The sequence below is a fragment of the Bidens hawaiensis genome, unplaced genomic scaffold, assembly GCF_021521415.1.
Source record: "Bidens hawaiensis isolate Kalapana, Puna unplaced genomic scaffold, B.hawaiensis_p1.1 tig00009451_1, whole genome shotgun sequence".
NCBI lineage: Eukaryota > Viridiplantae > Streptophyta > Magnoliopsida > Asterales > Asteraceae > Bidens > Bidens hawaiensis.
The window spans coordinates 578,001-594,711 of NW_027491702.1; the positions used below are offsets into that span (position 1 = coordinate 578,001).

Consider the following 16,711-nt stretch of genomic DNA (forward strand, 5'->3'; position numbering starts at 1 on the left):
AATTACATAATTACTCTACTTGATTCTCACAATTAGCACATCAATTGTATTTGATTCAAACCCTAGATAATTAAATCGGGTAGTGTCGACTTGATCCGCTGGTTGGCTTACATGACCTCCATATAATGTTAATAACTTAATACGAATATGTGGTGTGTATTTTTTTTCCCAAACTAAAATATATCTATAAATATTTTTGCTGTGTAAATCATTTCTATGCAAGGTAGCTTGTACGTAACTAAAAAGGAATGAAGTTCCAAAATTAAAGTGCCTTGGTTATGCGCCAATTAGTTTAATTAAGTATAACTGAATAAACCACTACTCCATTAAGAGTGAGCAATGGGTTAAATTCGGACTGGTTGACTAGAACCAGTCATGATCAAGAGCGATTTTGATGAGAAACGAGAACCGAGTGTCAAACCACATGGGTGTTTCTATGCTTATTTTTGTTATGGTTTTATATATGGTTACAAGTTTGATGCATAATCAATTTGAAATGAAGAGCCGTAAACACCTTATAATACATTTTAATTAATATTAATATAGTTATGTTAATACAATTTTAATTTAAATAACTACGATATATGATAAAACTTAGAAGTAGAATCGAATAACCAATATATAACCATCTTATTTTCTAAGTGAAATATAAAATATAAGATTTTATAACTTTCTCGTTATAGTTTTTGTATAACAACCGACTTTTCATCATTTCTCTTTTAAAATAACTAAAGAGAGTTATCTTTTTATATAGATTTTCTTTATACGGAGGTGGTTTAAAGCATCTCTAACGAATGGATGTTGTTAATAATTATATACTTATAGTTACTTCAAAAAATGTACATTAGTAACATTACTTTTGTATTTTGTACGGTTTTATATAATCCGGTTCACATTTTTTTTTCTTAAAGTATATATAAAATATAAAATAATAACTTTTAGATGTGCGTAAGTGGAAGTGTGGAACCTCAAGGGGGATGATCACATCAAGCATTTATTGATTTGAAAATTCGATCAATTATTTGTGCATTACAAGTTAAACCGACAAAAACCTTTGGTACGTGGATTTTTTTTCTGGCTATATCCAAAAGTGAATATTAATGTTAAATCTAGGATGAGTATAATAACCGAATAATTATATCTTAAAAGAATCATAAAAGTGTAATCGAATTAATCGACAAAATCGAATTGAAGAAATCATATCAAGCTTAATATTCAGCTAGTCATTTATTAGATAACATTTTCTATAGATTGGTTTTAGTTATGATATGCGTCATAACCGAATTAAATGATCCGAACCGATTTTATATATAAATATTTGTTTATGTAATGCTCTTCTTAATTATCAATCACATGTTTCTAAATAATTAATTAATTACAACATATAAGTATTCAAAATATAACTTACCTCAAAAGTCACCAAACACAGATTGCAAATTCTCATATGAAACCAAAATTCAATATACCACATAAGGATTCTATTATAATTTACAAAAGAAATTTCACATCACATATTGTTGTATAAAAAAATCCTGGAAACTTCTAAAAAGAGCACATAAAAAGTTAAATTCCTTTTTATAACCAAAAAGTATAGAACTTTATCCAAGCTAAAGTCTTAACAAAAGGATTTAGAACCTTTTTACTCCACACCAAATTGTTGTTTTTAACCAAAAATCATAGTGAAACTAGTTTTTTATTTTCTAATTATAAAAGCGTTTATAAAATATATATTCTTTTACATCAGAGCTAGTTGAAAAACCGATAATTAAACAAATATTTAACCAATACGTGTCGGTTTCTTAGACCATATAACAAAAATATTAGGTTATGATTTGGTTAGCACTCATATAAACCGTTAGATGTAACAACAAAATCTAAGTTATTTAATTGTGCTTTAGAAAGGTTATGCTGAATATATAAATACATATGTATATATATTAACCGAGGTTGTTGAATTTATAAAACGTTGGTGCTTAGGTTATAAAAACCGAAGAAGGTTGATTATTATGAGCATATAATTGTAATAATCAAAATATGATTATGTAAACCGACCGGTATTAAAAAAAGTACATATATCTTTAGAAAGGAATTATGGAAAGCATCCCTTTTTGAAGAGATGGGTGAACAAGTTTGAGGCACTTGATTGTATGATGGAAAGAAAGGGCAAAAAGATGGATGAGTGTGAATGAGTAAGTACCCAAAGTAGGTAATACTAGACAACAATGGTTGTTGATGCATGTGGATGATACTTGTGTTTGTCAAGTCGTCAATGCAAACGTTTCTAGTTGGATTGTTGTCTCATTAGCAATTGACCATGTAGACTAGAATGCTACATTGCAAGTTTGCAACGTGGTGGTCATTTAAACATAAGCAGTGTCAACATCAAAGATTATTTTTGAGTGTTAGAAGAGTATTACCCCTCATGTTACTATTAAAACAAAACCAATCTACTATACCCGATACAATGCATTTATTATATATAAATAGACCTTTTGTCGAGACACTAGTTTTAAGATATGTGGTAGCTAATAAGAGTGGTGTAAAAGAATAGAAATGGTGCAAAAATTATATAGGTTAATGTTTATAAAATTAACACTTTATACATTTTTGTTATTTTACGCAACCACGACATTCAAAATAAGTTCAAATTAAAAAGAGAAAATTACTGTTTGCGTCCCTGTGGTTTTAGGACGGAGACCCAATTGAGAAAATTACTGTTTGAGCCCCTGTGATTTTAAGACGGAAGCACAATGAGTCCCCGAAAAAAATTTTGAACTGGTTGAGTCCCCGTGGTTTCAGAAACGAACCATTTGAGTCCCTGACATTACTTAACTTTCATGGTAAAACTTTCATTTTACTGAAACCACAGGGACTCAAATTGTTCGTTTTTAAAACCATAGGGACTCAAATTGTTCGTTTCTGAAATCACGGGGACTCAACCAGTTCAAAAAAATTTTCGGGGACTCATTGTGTCTCCGTTCTAAAACCACAGGGACGCAAACAGTAATTTTATCAATTAAAAATAAATAACTTGTACAGGTAACTAAAGCACATGATGCACAAGAGATTAATTCACCCAAAACAAAAATGAAACAAAGAGAAAGAAAAATAAACAAAAAATAACCTAGTTGACCCCTATCCCACTCGCTAGTCCAAGTTTGTTTGTTTTTTTGAACGGCAACAAAAGAAATTTAATTAAAAAGTGCATAACAAGCTTACGTGATAACAACCACGAGAACCAAAGTTTTAGCTCCTGAAGCACAATACAAACACCAAAAAACAAAGATAACACTGGACAAAATCAACTAAAGCAACTCCATGGTTTTTAACGTCACTTCTCATATAAGATTGATTTCCACTTTGAGTGACTTTTTACCTAGTTAAACGTGACCAACTTGATGTCTTTAAAAATCTTTTCACCTTGTTTTTGAATCACTTGAATCTCATCTCATTCCAATTTTTCCATAATTTTTCCATAATGCCCTGCACATGCTATACAAAACCGTTTACCAAACCTTTTTTCTTACCTTGCTCATATACTCAAACTCTATTCATTCTTTTATAGAATTAGCATTTGGCTCGGAACCAGACTTTAATAAACCATACCAGTTATCCACTCCATCCCAAACGACAGACGCCACCAGACATCTACCAAACGGACAAGACCTTACACTACACAAAGGCATGCGGTCCACCACAAAACCAACTCACGTATAAGATAAAAGAAGACTAGTCTAACCAAAATAAATGTCGCCTTAATCTGGCCCAAAAAGTTTCACTCTCATAAGTTATAAGAGTTAGATGATTTTTCTTGTTTTGCAATTTGCACTACCTTTTTACCTTTGTTTAGCTTTAATGACTTTTAGCTTTGAAAGAACACACTAACACCCTTTGTCCTAATCATAAATTTCCGTAGTAGATTATATCAAATCGAATATGAATTCCTTAGCAGATTAGGAAAATCTGAAGCCAAAGTTGGGTTGGCTTCGGTTGTCAAGACTTATAAGCCGTTACTAGCAGTTTCACTAAAAATCCATCGAAACCGACCGTGAACACTTGTAGTCTATAACTAGAGTTCTGGATTTCTACTTCACTTTGGGCTTCCAAAATAGCTGATCCACCTTTTGTCTACTGGCATGTAGCTCTAGCTTCGTCCCCACCAAAGGGCGGGGCCACATCTGTCAATGGCGCCTCCAAAGGGTCCGATGGAGATCGTCCAAGTAAACAAGTATGTGAAATTCTTAACTTTAATCGGTTGAGGTTCTTACTTCTTAGAGACCACTAAACACCTAACAGTTGATATCCATTTAAGTAGGATGAAGTTTAGGTATTAAACAAAAAGAAAGCTAACTAGGAAAACTAGAATTAAAAGCATTCATGGTTACTAAATTCAAATTAACAAAGACCAGCTTCTGTTTCAATAAGCAATCGAATCAAACCGAAAAAAAAAAATAAAAACGCCCAGATTTGAAGCAATATACTTCGACCCTTTTATTTATTAATTAAACTTGACATGCAAAACTGAATACATAACCCTCTATTTATACTAGACATAAACTAGTCCTACTCTAATACGAATACTATCAAACATATAATTAGTCAAACCCGATAAACATTCTGATTCAAAACATGTAACTCAGCCAACTCGAACTCTTCAACCATTATGTTCTTTTCTTTTGGATTATCGGCTCGTCATTCGCAAAATATCAGAATTAATTCTCCAGCTTCCTGTTTGCTGGTCAACCAGATTTGAACAGCAACACTGCTTTTGAATCCAAGTAGAAGTTGACAAAGTGATTCGCCTCATGAGTCACATAAGAACCTGCACAAACAAACCCTCAGTTTCAAATCAATTTCAGATTACCATTTTACCCCCTTGTAGAGAGTAGCACAAAACCAAGATTTACAAAATATCAAATCACCATACACGTAGTTATAACTACAGAGGTTCCATACCATTACAAAAAATTAGATGTTCAAGCGAGTTCGTTCCAATAAACAACAATTAAATCATGTCATTTGCATAATAAACTAATGATACCTTATTTCTTCCAGTTAATCCATAAATGTCAACATTTTTGCACCTATGATCTATACACGATTGCAGGAAGACACCGATTAACATCAGAAAGTTGACAAAAGATCATTGTTCATTTTACACCTTGTAGACATAGATAAGATACATTCCACGCGCTTTATCATTTTCATTCCAAAGATCTAATGCAACTTTGTACGTAAGCATCCACAGTAGCAAAATACCAATATTTAAAAAAAAAATCAACTAATCGTAAAGACGCTTATAATTACAGAAGTTCCATATCATTACAGACACAAATGTTCAAGTGAGTTGGGTGAATTCAGGGCCAGCCATGGCATGAGGCTGAGTGGTCGACGGCTATAGGCCCGACTACCTGCTAGACCCGAAATTTAAAAAAAAAATTTATTATGTATTTTTATGAAAAACAATATGTATATTTAATGTTTAAACTCAATTGCATAACAACTAACTTGGTCTAGTGACAACGGGGTATGACTCCCAACCAAAAAGTTATGGGTTCTTGCCTCATTTTAGACATGTTAAAGCCTATTTTTATACTTTATTTTTTAGACAACCCAAATCATAACCAAAGAAGCCAATACAAAAATTAAATTGGTTAAACCAACAAAATACTCTTTTTCCATAAGGCCCAAAATATTCTTCGACTTCGGCCCAAAACTTTTTTTCAATTCTCAGAGCCGGCCCTGGTAGAATTAGCTAGCTAGCACTAGATCTGATAAAGCTAATAATATCTATACTATATAATAAACACAGGTTTTTAAATGCCACATGTCATCACATTAGAATGGTTCTTACAAAAGTTTCCCTCCCTCTTCTCTTTCATATTAAACTAGATTTTATCCCCCGTATTACGCGGGTTGTTTTCCATTATTCGTTTTTAATATGTATATTTGGATTTTAATTTTATTTATTGTAAGAAAATTAATAATTCATATACTTGAGGTTTGATGATAAAATTGTTTCACAAAAAATGATATGCTATAATCCGGTTTAAAACTATCCGGTTTTGGTGATACCCATTACCCGTTTATTTTCTTTATTATAAAATTGTTTCTTAATTATAAATAATATCTTTTTTTAAATAAAATATGATATTAATTTTTAGTATATCCCTACTTTATAGGTTTTTCATATCAAATATTTTATAAGATTAATTTTTAATATAATGAGTGTTATAACCCGTTTAAGAGCTATCTGGGTTTGGTGAGACATTTACCCGTGAATTCGGGTCAAATGCGTGAGAAACCTTCATTTACAAATAAAGCAATCTGATGACTTGAGAGAATGGTTGTTTTACATTTTTTGTTTTTTAATATTTATTTTTTGGTTTTTAATTTTCTTTATTGTAAGAAAGTTAATAATATACTTAAAGTTTGATGATGAAAGGGTTTTATAAATAAATGAAATGTTATAGCCCGTTTAATAGCTATCTAGGTTTGGTGACCCATGACCCGCTTATGTTTTTTAATATAAAATTGTTTATTAATTATAAATAATATCTTTTTCTTTTTAAATTAGATATTAAATTTTAGTATATCCCTATTTTATAGGATTTTTATACAAAATAATTGCTAAGATTAATTTTAATTTAATTAGATGTTATAACCCGTTTAAGAGCTATCTGGTTTTGGTAAAACCCATACCCATGAATTTGGGTTAAATCAATGAGAGACCTCCATTTAAAAATCAAGCAATCTAGTGACTTCCATAAAAGGGAGGAACGACCACATCGCGACATGTAGGATTTTAGGGCTTTGTTTATATATATTATAGATATATTTCTTTTTTATTAATAGTTTTATATTTCATTTTTATTTCTTTTTAATATATCCTTTTTTCTTGTAAAGGGGGTGTTTGGGATTGCTTATTTTCACCAACTTATTAACCTTTTGAAAAGGAATAAGGTGTTTGGGATTGCTTTTAATGTGAGAGGAAAAAGTTAATAAGTTACGTTTTTGTAATTTATTAACTTAATGAAAAGTTACAAGGAGGTAAAATAAGGAATCCCAAACACCCTTTTAATAATTATATCCTGATTTAAAAAAATTAATACCAACATAAATATATTATTTTGTTTTACATAAATATATTGCATTAGTTATTAATGTTAAGTTTTTATAAGTAATCAATTTTTCCATTGATTTTGAATAATTATTTTAAAAATTAAGGTTTTAAATATATAATATTAGTTAATTAATATTAATGTTCAAGAAATGATATTATTGGATGAAAAGCAAACTTAATTAAAAATTTCAATAAAACTTTAACTTATTAAATGTATATAATTATTTCCTAAATTACAAGTTTCTTCATTAAAATCCTTAAAAGATAATTTCACTATTTATGTATTCTTAGTGTTTATGTTAATTTAATCGAGTGGGTTTCTCTAACCGATTAAAGAATCAAACATGGTTCAGGTCAAAACAGTCTATGATTAGAATGAGTTTCGGTCCGCGTGTTGGTTTAAAAGAGTATCCATTTACAACTATTTTTATTTATTTAATTAGCCCATCATTTATGTTTCATTTTCTTAAAAATCCACAGAAAAATATAAACACTAGACTACATGTTTTAGTTTTCAGATGGATAAGACAAATTTTTACCTTAGGAATACAAATGTTAGACTTAAGCACAATGTTAACTAGATGATAAATTGACTTTGCATATCCTTTTATTTTTGAAGATTTCAAAAATATAGATTTCTTTAATGAACGAGTAATAGTTGCACCACTATTGGTGGACGGTGTTTAGTAATAAATATAAATAAAAGCTAACGCCGATCACTGTTGGTTTGTTTTTAGACAACCCGTTTTAACTTATAGTTAGTTATGTGTTGCATTATCTAGAGTTATAAGCAGAAACAAAATGAAACTACTAATTCATGATATAGAGGGTAAAGTTACAATTACAATTACAAATATTGTATATGAAAAAACATTTAGAGATTTATGTATTTTCAGCAACTTCTAACTTTCATATTGTGTAATGTGTAATTAGTATATCATATATTATATCTTTATATTTGTTCAACATGTTTTTTGTATTTCATATTGTCTTATTATTTAAAAAAAATATTTATTTTAACCCGTGTTTCATACAGATACCTAACCTAGTGATGATAATATATTAAAAGAAAAAAAAACAAGAAAAGTACCAAACCTAGTGCTGATAATATATTAAAAGAAAAAAAACAAGAAAAGAAAAGAGTGAAATACCGAAATTTTTTTCCGACGACGCAGTGCCAAGTAGGACCGTGAATCTTATCGAATTCTTTCTTAATCTGTTCGGCAATATCCTTTTCGACGGTGAGAGTATCAAAGGCCTGTGCATGTCAAATTGTCATTATTATTATTAATATTATATTTAAAACAGAATAGAATAGGTTAATGTTATTATTATTTGAGTTAGGTTATATTAGGAAGTATACTTTTTGTAGGAATGATAAAAAGTAATCTTGTCAATTGATTTTGAATATGGATGGTTAAGATTAGTTTAGCAGGAAATCAAGTGTGAACACAAGGTAAAGGACATAAAAGGAATAACACATTTCTTGAGTTTCTCTCTCCACATGCCAAATTCCCCCATCATTTTAAAACGTCCATAACTTTTTTTACGACGTTTTTATTGAAAAACAAATTCACCATAATAACGAGTGTCTTTTTATCTTTTATATGAGTACCATATTGTAATATAAAAATTAAAAAAAAATTAGTGGGTTATCTACAAATTGTGTTTTACCGAATTGTGTTTTACAAAATTGTATTATACAATAGTATTTTTCATTGTGTTTTTTTTTTCATTGTTTTTTCCATTGTGTTATACAATTGTGTTTTTTATTGTGTTTTTATCATTGTATTTTTTTTCATAGTGTATTTTTTCATTGTGTTTTTTCATAGTGTTTTTTCGGACTTTTCCGGCGAGGTGGTGGCGGTGGGTGACGGTTGTGGTGGCGGTGGAGTGGTGGTGGTTGTAAGAGATGAGTGAAGATGTAATTGGGTTTTATATAAGTGGGTTTTTGAAATTAATTTAAGTGGGTTTGAAATTAAAGTAAGTGGGTTTTGATATTAAAGTGTTAAGACTAAAATACCCTTCTTCCTAGCCTTCTTAGGAAAATCAAACTTCTTATTTGAACCTAACCCATTATTATTATTATTATTATTATTATTTATTACTGAAATGGCGTTATTGATGGCTTGCGTTTGCATATGTTCCTTCATATCGGCGCTCTTGATGTTAACAGGTCAAGCAACGTTCTACACGTCTTCCTGAAGACTCGGTCCACTCTCAACCACCTAAGTAACGCGCGCCATGGAGAGCAAACGCTATATTTGATTTAGTCTAAGTTTTCTTGAGTTTTAGGAATTTTTATTGGCTTACTTTTTGTACATATAGAGCCGATACTTGGAATATACACACACAACACCTACGACCGAGCCGTAGCAACATTCAATCATTGTAACACAGTCCAGATCGATAGCTCCAACAGTTGTACTTTTTTCATTATCTAATAAATTGGTGGTGATAGTTTTCACCACTCGAGGTTTTTTTTCTTGTTATCCTCAGGATAACAGACTTTTTCTTCGCAACAAATCCTTGTCTTACTACATTTACATTCATTTTTATCAAGCACCTAACCTTACTTACTAATTTGGTTACGAAATTACTCTTGTTGATTTTTACCCAAAACAGTACCGATCCCAAAACAGTACTAATATCTGATACCATTTGTTCATCCATACTTTCAACTATTATGGATAATAAAGGGCTTATAATCTGGACAAAGGATTAACGGTTCTGGTTCAACAATCTACGAATGTTTAGATTTAAAAGCAAAATTAGAAGATAAGTGTATGTCTTTATTGTTATTTTTTAAAAAAGTAACATCAAAACTTTATTTAAAAAGAAAAAAAAACAACTAGAAGGTGCAACAGATACAATATAAACAAACAAGTGCACAATCTCAACACGAAAAACCAGGAAAACACATCACCCACCAAAGACCAAACTAAAACACCCCACACAAAACTTTAACTAACCAAAGTTGTATATAAAACATGTCCTTTTTGTTTTTCCTTATGGTTAACAGTTCAAGTTTCATGGTAGACAAACTATAAATATGAATCTGACTTAAATAGTGTCTCTTATGTATTTTAGATCGACCTAAATTGACTTATTTTATAATTTGAGAAAACCTAAATGAATAATTAATAAGTATAACTTTAATGTTGTTCATATCAATCAACATATATATTAATGAAAGGTCATGATTTCGAACGTTTAGTAGGTTGAAGGTAAAATGCACTCACTAACCCCTCACTTTATTTGTATGTTATACATTTATACATATATACATATGCTTTAGTCAAAATAAAAATATAAAAATGGTGCTGTTAACCGCTATGTTAAACCAACACAAATGTGAACTCGCGAATCCTTTCCACATTGAGTTTGACTTAAAACGCAATTTTTTAGAACCATAGACTTTCTCAATTTTAAGTTACGACATAATACTTTAAAGTTTTGCTAGTTTCGCATTGTGGCGTAGTGGGTTAAATGAATTAAATGTACAAAAACTACATTGTGTTGCGAAGGAGATGTGACAGGAAGTCAGTTGATAACTTGCCATTGTTTATGATAAAAAGTTTATACATAAATTTAAGAGAACAAAGTGTGTGTATCAAATTTTGATAGCAAAAGTACGATGAAACAAACTTTGAAAATTGTATTTAAGTTGTATTTAATATATATATATAATACTTTGTTTTATGTTTGAAAAACAATAAATGCAAAGCTTTTGAATTTTTTTTAACAACCAACAAACATAGAATGTGCCTAAGTACTTCGTATATGGTGACCCAATGGCTAAAAGCCACAGCTAGTTAGCCCAACCCAGCCGTACGCAACCCTTAAGCGCATCTAAGTTATCTCCAGTTTCGGGAGAACTCACCCACTCGAAGGCCCACTGGTGGTAAAGCTCGGATGCTCTCAGGATCGATCTGGAGATCACAAAGATCTCACTCTTCCTTCATTGAGCCATCCATGTCTCCGCAAAATGTTGTAAGTGATAATTGAACTTGGTCTCCATTGAGAAACCCAAACTTCCTACCACTACACCACGTTGAAAAGAACTCAAAGTTTTTGAATTTTAATTTGATTTGTTTATTTGAAGATAAAAGTATTATATATAGGGTAAGGTTAAAATAAAAACCCACTTGAGTTGTGAAAACTCCAGAAACTCATTCTCAACCACATGTTTTTAATTAAAGTTTAAAACTTGTGGTCTGCAATTAAAGTTAATAAAAAATATAAATATAAATATAACTATTTCTCTCTCCTGAAAACATATATAAAAATTAGTAAAAAAATGATAAAAAATAGCAAAACAAATTTTTTTTTAGTTTTCGATGTTTTGTGTTAAATGTTACAACATATATTACATGTGTAACAAAAAAATAAAAAAAACGATGTTACATAGGATTTTCACAACTCAAGTAGGTTTTCATTTTATACTTCCCCATTATATATATATATATATATATATTAAAAATCAAATAGTGTTAACTCATAACAATCACTAGTGATGAAAAAAACAAACTTTTCTTTACATTTAAGCAAAACTTTTTATTGAATTTAATGGGCATTTACAATTGATCCATAGTTCCATACCAAAATTAATAATTTGTTTATTTGTAAGATCTTTAATACTTTGTTATATATATATATATATGGGAGATTTCAATTAAGAACCCCTTTGAGTTTTAAGAACTCGAAAAAACTCAGCGTAACAATTTTTTTTACACATGCGTAATATATGTAAGTTACATACACGTAAAAAAAATTACAGAATATTTTACGCACCGAGTCGACTTTTTACACATGTGTAACGAACGTAAAAGTTAGTGTAACCACTTACATATTTATTCTCTCTGCTAAGTTGACTTTTTTGCCAGATTTAATCTCAACCACATATTCTAATCCATTTAATTAAATGTCTGGCCTAGAATTGAGTTCTTAAGTTCTTAAAACTCAACATAGTTCTCAAAATATCTCTCCCATATATATATATATTCGACATATTTTAACTTTGTTCGAAACCGATGTAGGTCAACTATTATATATTTTTAACTTGTTTTTTCTTTTTTCAACCTAATATTACTCTAAATTTAAAAACAAACAACAATGTTTCTACGTACGTCTCGATGTATATTTAATTCAATACCGAGCTCATGCAAAGCACGACCAAAACACATGTGTTAGTTATAATATATTTTAATTTTCTTCAATGCAACTTAGTTAATTTTTAACAAATACAACCTTATTTCCACCTACGTTTTAATATAATTTTTATAATAACCGAGCCACCATAACGCGCGAACAAACTATATTAACTAACTTTATGCCTTTTCAATTTCCCCATCACTACGCGTGAGCTAATCTGTATGAACAATCTTGCATAAAGCACGAGCACATTTACTAGTTTTAAGTAATTGCTTATATATGCATGAAGATTAAATATACAATAATAATAATAATAATAATAATAATAATAATAATAAAACTTAAAAACGTGAAAAAAAAAACTTTTTTTCTAAAAAACGTGACAAAAAGCATAACAAAAGGTACTGTAGATGTATACAAAAATTGACAATTTTAAAAGTTTCAATTTTTACTCATTTAAGTTGAAAAAAATATTAATAAAAGAAGCCGTACTCATCTTGACTTAAGTGTGAGCTCGTTGATTCAATAAAACCTGACTCAGATCATCATCCATTATTCATACAAATCAATTCCAACTTATAATATTTATTATATTTAACTTCATGTTTTATTATTATAAATAAATACATTTACCTTACCTGTCAATCCAATCGGATCATCCAATCCACAACATGCTGTTATCTCGCCGGATTCTTCATCGGATCGCCGACCGGAGCTGCTTGCGTCACCTCACGCCGGCGACTGAGCCTGTTGTTCGCCAATTCTCCAGTGTAGCCCCAATTTCTTCCAAGTCAAAGTTTGACTTCGATTATAAGGTTAATCTTTTTTATTTCCACTCATAATTGCCATATTAATTGTTTATTGGATTACATCGAAACAGAAGGCAAGCGGGCAACAAGCTGCGCCGCTACCCCTTTTTGAATCGCAAAACCCACTCTTTTAAAAACTATATTTGCTGATCCTGTAGTCATAACATTACTATGCATGACCCGCTGAACACGGGTAAGTAGCTCCACAGCTTCAGGCGCGAGGAAACCAAAAGTGTCAAAAACACACAATTCATGTTGATTGTCAAGACACGCCTTTTCATGTTTTGCCACCTTACCTGAAGCAGCTTTTAATGCGGCTTGACCGACCGCGAAACCACTACTCCCTAAGCCCACCAAAGGAGAAACCCCCGTTAAATCCAGACACACGTGTTTCCCTCCTATCCATCCAAACACCAAAATGTCAGCCGGTCGAAGATATTAATTGTTATGTTTAGTTACTGGTATATATATGATCTATATGTGTTTGTGTGTTTTTGATCTGCATGCATTGGCATTGCTGTTATGAATCTGTTTTAGAATATACACTTTATATTCAGTAGGGGTGGCAAATGGGTTGGGTTGGGTCGAAATGGGTCATGGGTCGGAACGGGTTAGGGTCGGAATGGGTCAACTAAAAAAAGAGTTGTTTTGGTTCGGGTCAGAACGGGTCCGGGTCGGAATAGGTCAAAGCCAGAACGGGTCTAAACGGGTTTCAGATTGGCTTTTTTTTTAAGTATCTTCAGGCCTGTTAATGAACCGAATCGTGTTTGTTCATCTAACTTTAACTTGAACACGAAGACGAACATATAATCGAACAATTTTTTTTGTTCGTGTTTGTGTTCGTTCATCTTCATTCGTTTAAAACCTAAACGAACAGTTCACGAACGTGGAAGGACATAATTACATAAACAATGAAACTTAAATGCACATAATTGACCAAACATGAAATGAGCACAAACAAACATGAGTTAGATTAATGAACGCAAAAGAACAAGTCTAATACATCACAATTCATCCAAAAACACATCTAAATTAGGGGTTAAATTTGCATGATTTATATAACTACTTAAAAATATAGTTGTACGAACCTCTTTTGTGTTTATATTTATAAAAATACAACTACTTACGTATTTATTAAAATTTATTCGAACTTGACGTTCACAAACATAAACGAACTAACAAAACGTGTGTTCATACTTCATTTAATTAAAAGAACAAATATATATCTTATTTTTATGTTTGTTCATTTATTAAATAAACGAACTTTCCGCTGAACAGTTCATGAACATTCAGTTCGATTACAGGCCTGAGTATCTGATTTTGTGGTATCTACATAATTATACGCATAATTTTGTGGTAACATAAGTTTTATGTGATGTTAATTTGTAGTTGAACAATCTGTATAATATCAAGGGGTACAAATTTTCAACTAATGCACTGGAAAGTCAACAAGTCAATGGTATTGTTGACATACCTTTAGCACAAACTGGTGAAGGTATTGCAGAGTGTGAGCTTCTCCAGTGGTTTGTTCAAGAGGTAAATCATTATATAATTACATAATTAATTCGAGTTTATCGAGAATAATAATAAGATCTTGTTAGGGAGATCAAGTTGAAGAATATCAGCGTCTTTGTGAAGTTCAGAGTGATAAAGCAACCATAGAAATAACGAGTCGGTATAACGGGACAGTTGCTAAAGTTCTACATGTTCCCGGTGACATTATAAAGGTAGTACTTTAATTATTAATTTTTTTTTCTGTCCTTTACGTTTAATTATGTAACATTTTGTGTTACCCTAGGTTGGTGAAACTCTGTTGAAACTAACAGTTGATGATTCATCGGTTCCATATGGGGCTGCTGAGTCAGCACCTGAGTCCGATACATCTGAATCTGATGACAATAGACCAGAAGTTAAAAAGAGTACAAAAGGTGAAGCTTTATGCACGCCTGCGGTTAGAAGCCTTGCAAAAGAACATAATATTGATATTAATGATGTCCCGGGAACTGGTATTCATGGAAGAATATCAAAAGAAGATGTTTTAAAATACGCTATAGAAAAAGGAATTATCGAAGATAAACCCGCGTTATTTAATCCTAGTTCAATTGAACCGATGGAGGGACCCGAAGAGAAACTTCACGAGATAGCCGAGTCACTTTATCAGGATAAGTTACTCACCCTGAGGTATTTCTAAATAATTTCATATATTGGTTATATTAAGATTATTGAGATAAATGAGATTAATACTACTAATAATAATAACATATGTATTTTCAGGGCTTATCAGCGGGCGATGGTTAAATCGATGACCGCAGCCGCAAGGGTACCTCATTTTCACTATGTGGAAGAAATAAACTGTGACTCACTTATAGACCTTAAATCGGCTTTCCAAAAAGAAAACACCGATCCCAAGATCAAATTCACGTTTCTCCCCGTTCTAATAAAGTCACTCTCCATGGCGTTGACCACACACCCGCTGGTCAACAGTACCTTTAACTTGGACACTTATGAAGTCACACTAAAAGGTCCATATACTTTATTATTTCTATTTTAATACAAACCTGTTCGAAGGGTCCATCACCTAGTGGGGCCTGCGAACAGGGAATAGATTCTCAGAATCTTTGTTATGATAATATTTGTGATCATTATAGGATCTCACAATATTGGGATTGCGATGGCTACACCGTCTGGATTAGTGGTACCGAACATTAAAAATGTTCAATCGCTTTCGATATTGGAGGTAGGTGATTAATATTGTGTTACTTTTTAGTGAAGATCAGGTGAGTATTTGATGTAATATTTGTAACTTATCTGCAGATAACTAAGGAATTATCACGCCTGCAAAAACTGGCAATGGCAAACAAGCTCCCGCCTGCAGATGTATCTGGCGGGACCATAACTCTAAGCAATATTGGATCGATTGGCGGGAAATTTGGCTCACCGCTTATTAATGTTCCGGAAGTTGCCATTATTGCCCTTGGAAAAATTCAGAAAGTTGCTCATTTTAAGGATGATGGAACTGTTTATCCTGTCTCGATTATGACGGTAATTTTTAGTCGAGTGGAATAATATAATTGCATAAAGTTGTTGAATTAACGGTTTGATTGGATTTATTTTAGGTAAATATCGCGGCTGATCATAGGATTCTAGATGGAGCAAATGTTGCGTTATTTTGCAAAGAATGGAAGGCGTATATTGAGAAACCGGAGTTGCTGTTGTTGTGTATGAGATGATCTGTCCCTAGTTTTATTTTCTGTAAGGCTGAAATAATGTTGAAGGAAATAAATTTCTCTCAAGCTGTTAGTGATAATATGCTTGTGACGAGTTTCTAAGATAATTTTAAGAGATATCATATATGTTTACTGACCTTCTTACATAATGCCAATTTGGTGAACAAAACTGTGTTTTGTTACCGTGCATCTTTAATGAATTCGGTTCAACCTGCTTCGTGTTCGAGTTATTTTATGAGAATGTAACAATAATTATGTACTTATTGGAAGCGGACCCATGATTTTTTTTTTCACCGGGTCACTAGGCATGTTTGGGATTGAGTTTGAAAACAAGTTACTGACTTTTGTTTTATGTGTATTTATTATATATTCTTTTATTCTTATTCCATTACTCCCGT

The 16,711-nt window shown here is 31.3% G+C and overlaps 1 protein-coding gene across 1 annotated transcript; it reads left to right on the forward strand.

The window, feature by feature from the left end:
* Positions 1–12,916: 12,916 nt before the first annotated feature.
* LOC143532547 (lipoamide acyltransferase component of branched-chain alpha-keto acid dehydrogenase complex, mitochondrial-like) lies at positions 12,917–16,357 on the forward strand. Its single transcript, XM_077027573.1, has 8 exons — positions 12,917–13,092; positions 14,476–14,622; positions 14,688–14,813; positions 14,885–15,267; positions 15,361–15,608; positions 15,735–15,823; positions 15,901–16,128; positions 16,203–16,357. Exons 1-8 carry the CDS (start codon positions 12,949–12,951, stop codon positions 16,314–16,316), a joined length of 1,479 nt encoding a protein of 492 aa, XP_076883688.1. The 5' UTR covers positions 12,917–12,948; the 3' UTR covers positions 16,317–16,357.
* Positions 16,358–16,711: the final 354 nt, after the last annotated feature.

Excerpts from the sequence above, each read along its gene's own strand:
- LOC143532547 (XM_077027573.1), top strand. The coding sequence starts at position 12,949 with ATGCTGTTATCTCGCCGGATTCTTCATCGGATCGCCGACCGGAGCTGC. Across the intron at positions 14,814-14,884 it reads TTCCCGGTGACATTATAAAG|GTTGGTGAAACTCTGTTGAA; the intron begins GTAGTACTTTAA and ends GTGTTACCCTAG. Across the intron at positions 15,268-15,360 it reads GATAAGTTACTCACCCTGAG|GGCTTATCAGCGGGCGATGG; the intron begins GTATTTCTAAAT and ends ATGTATTTTCAG.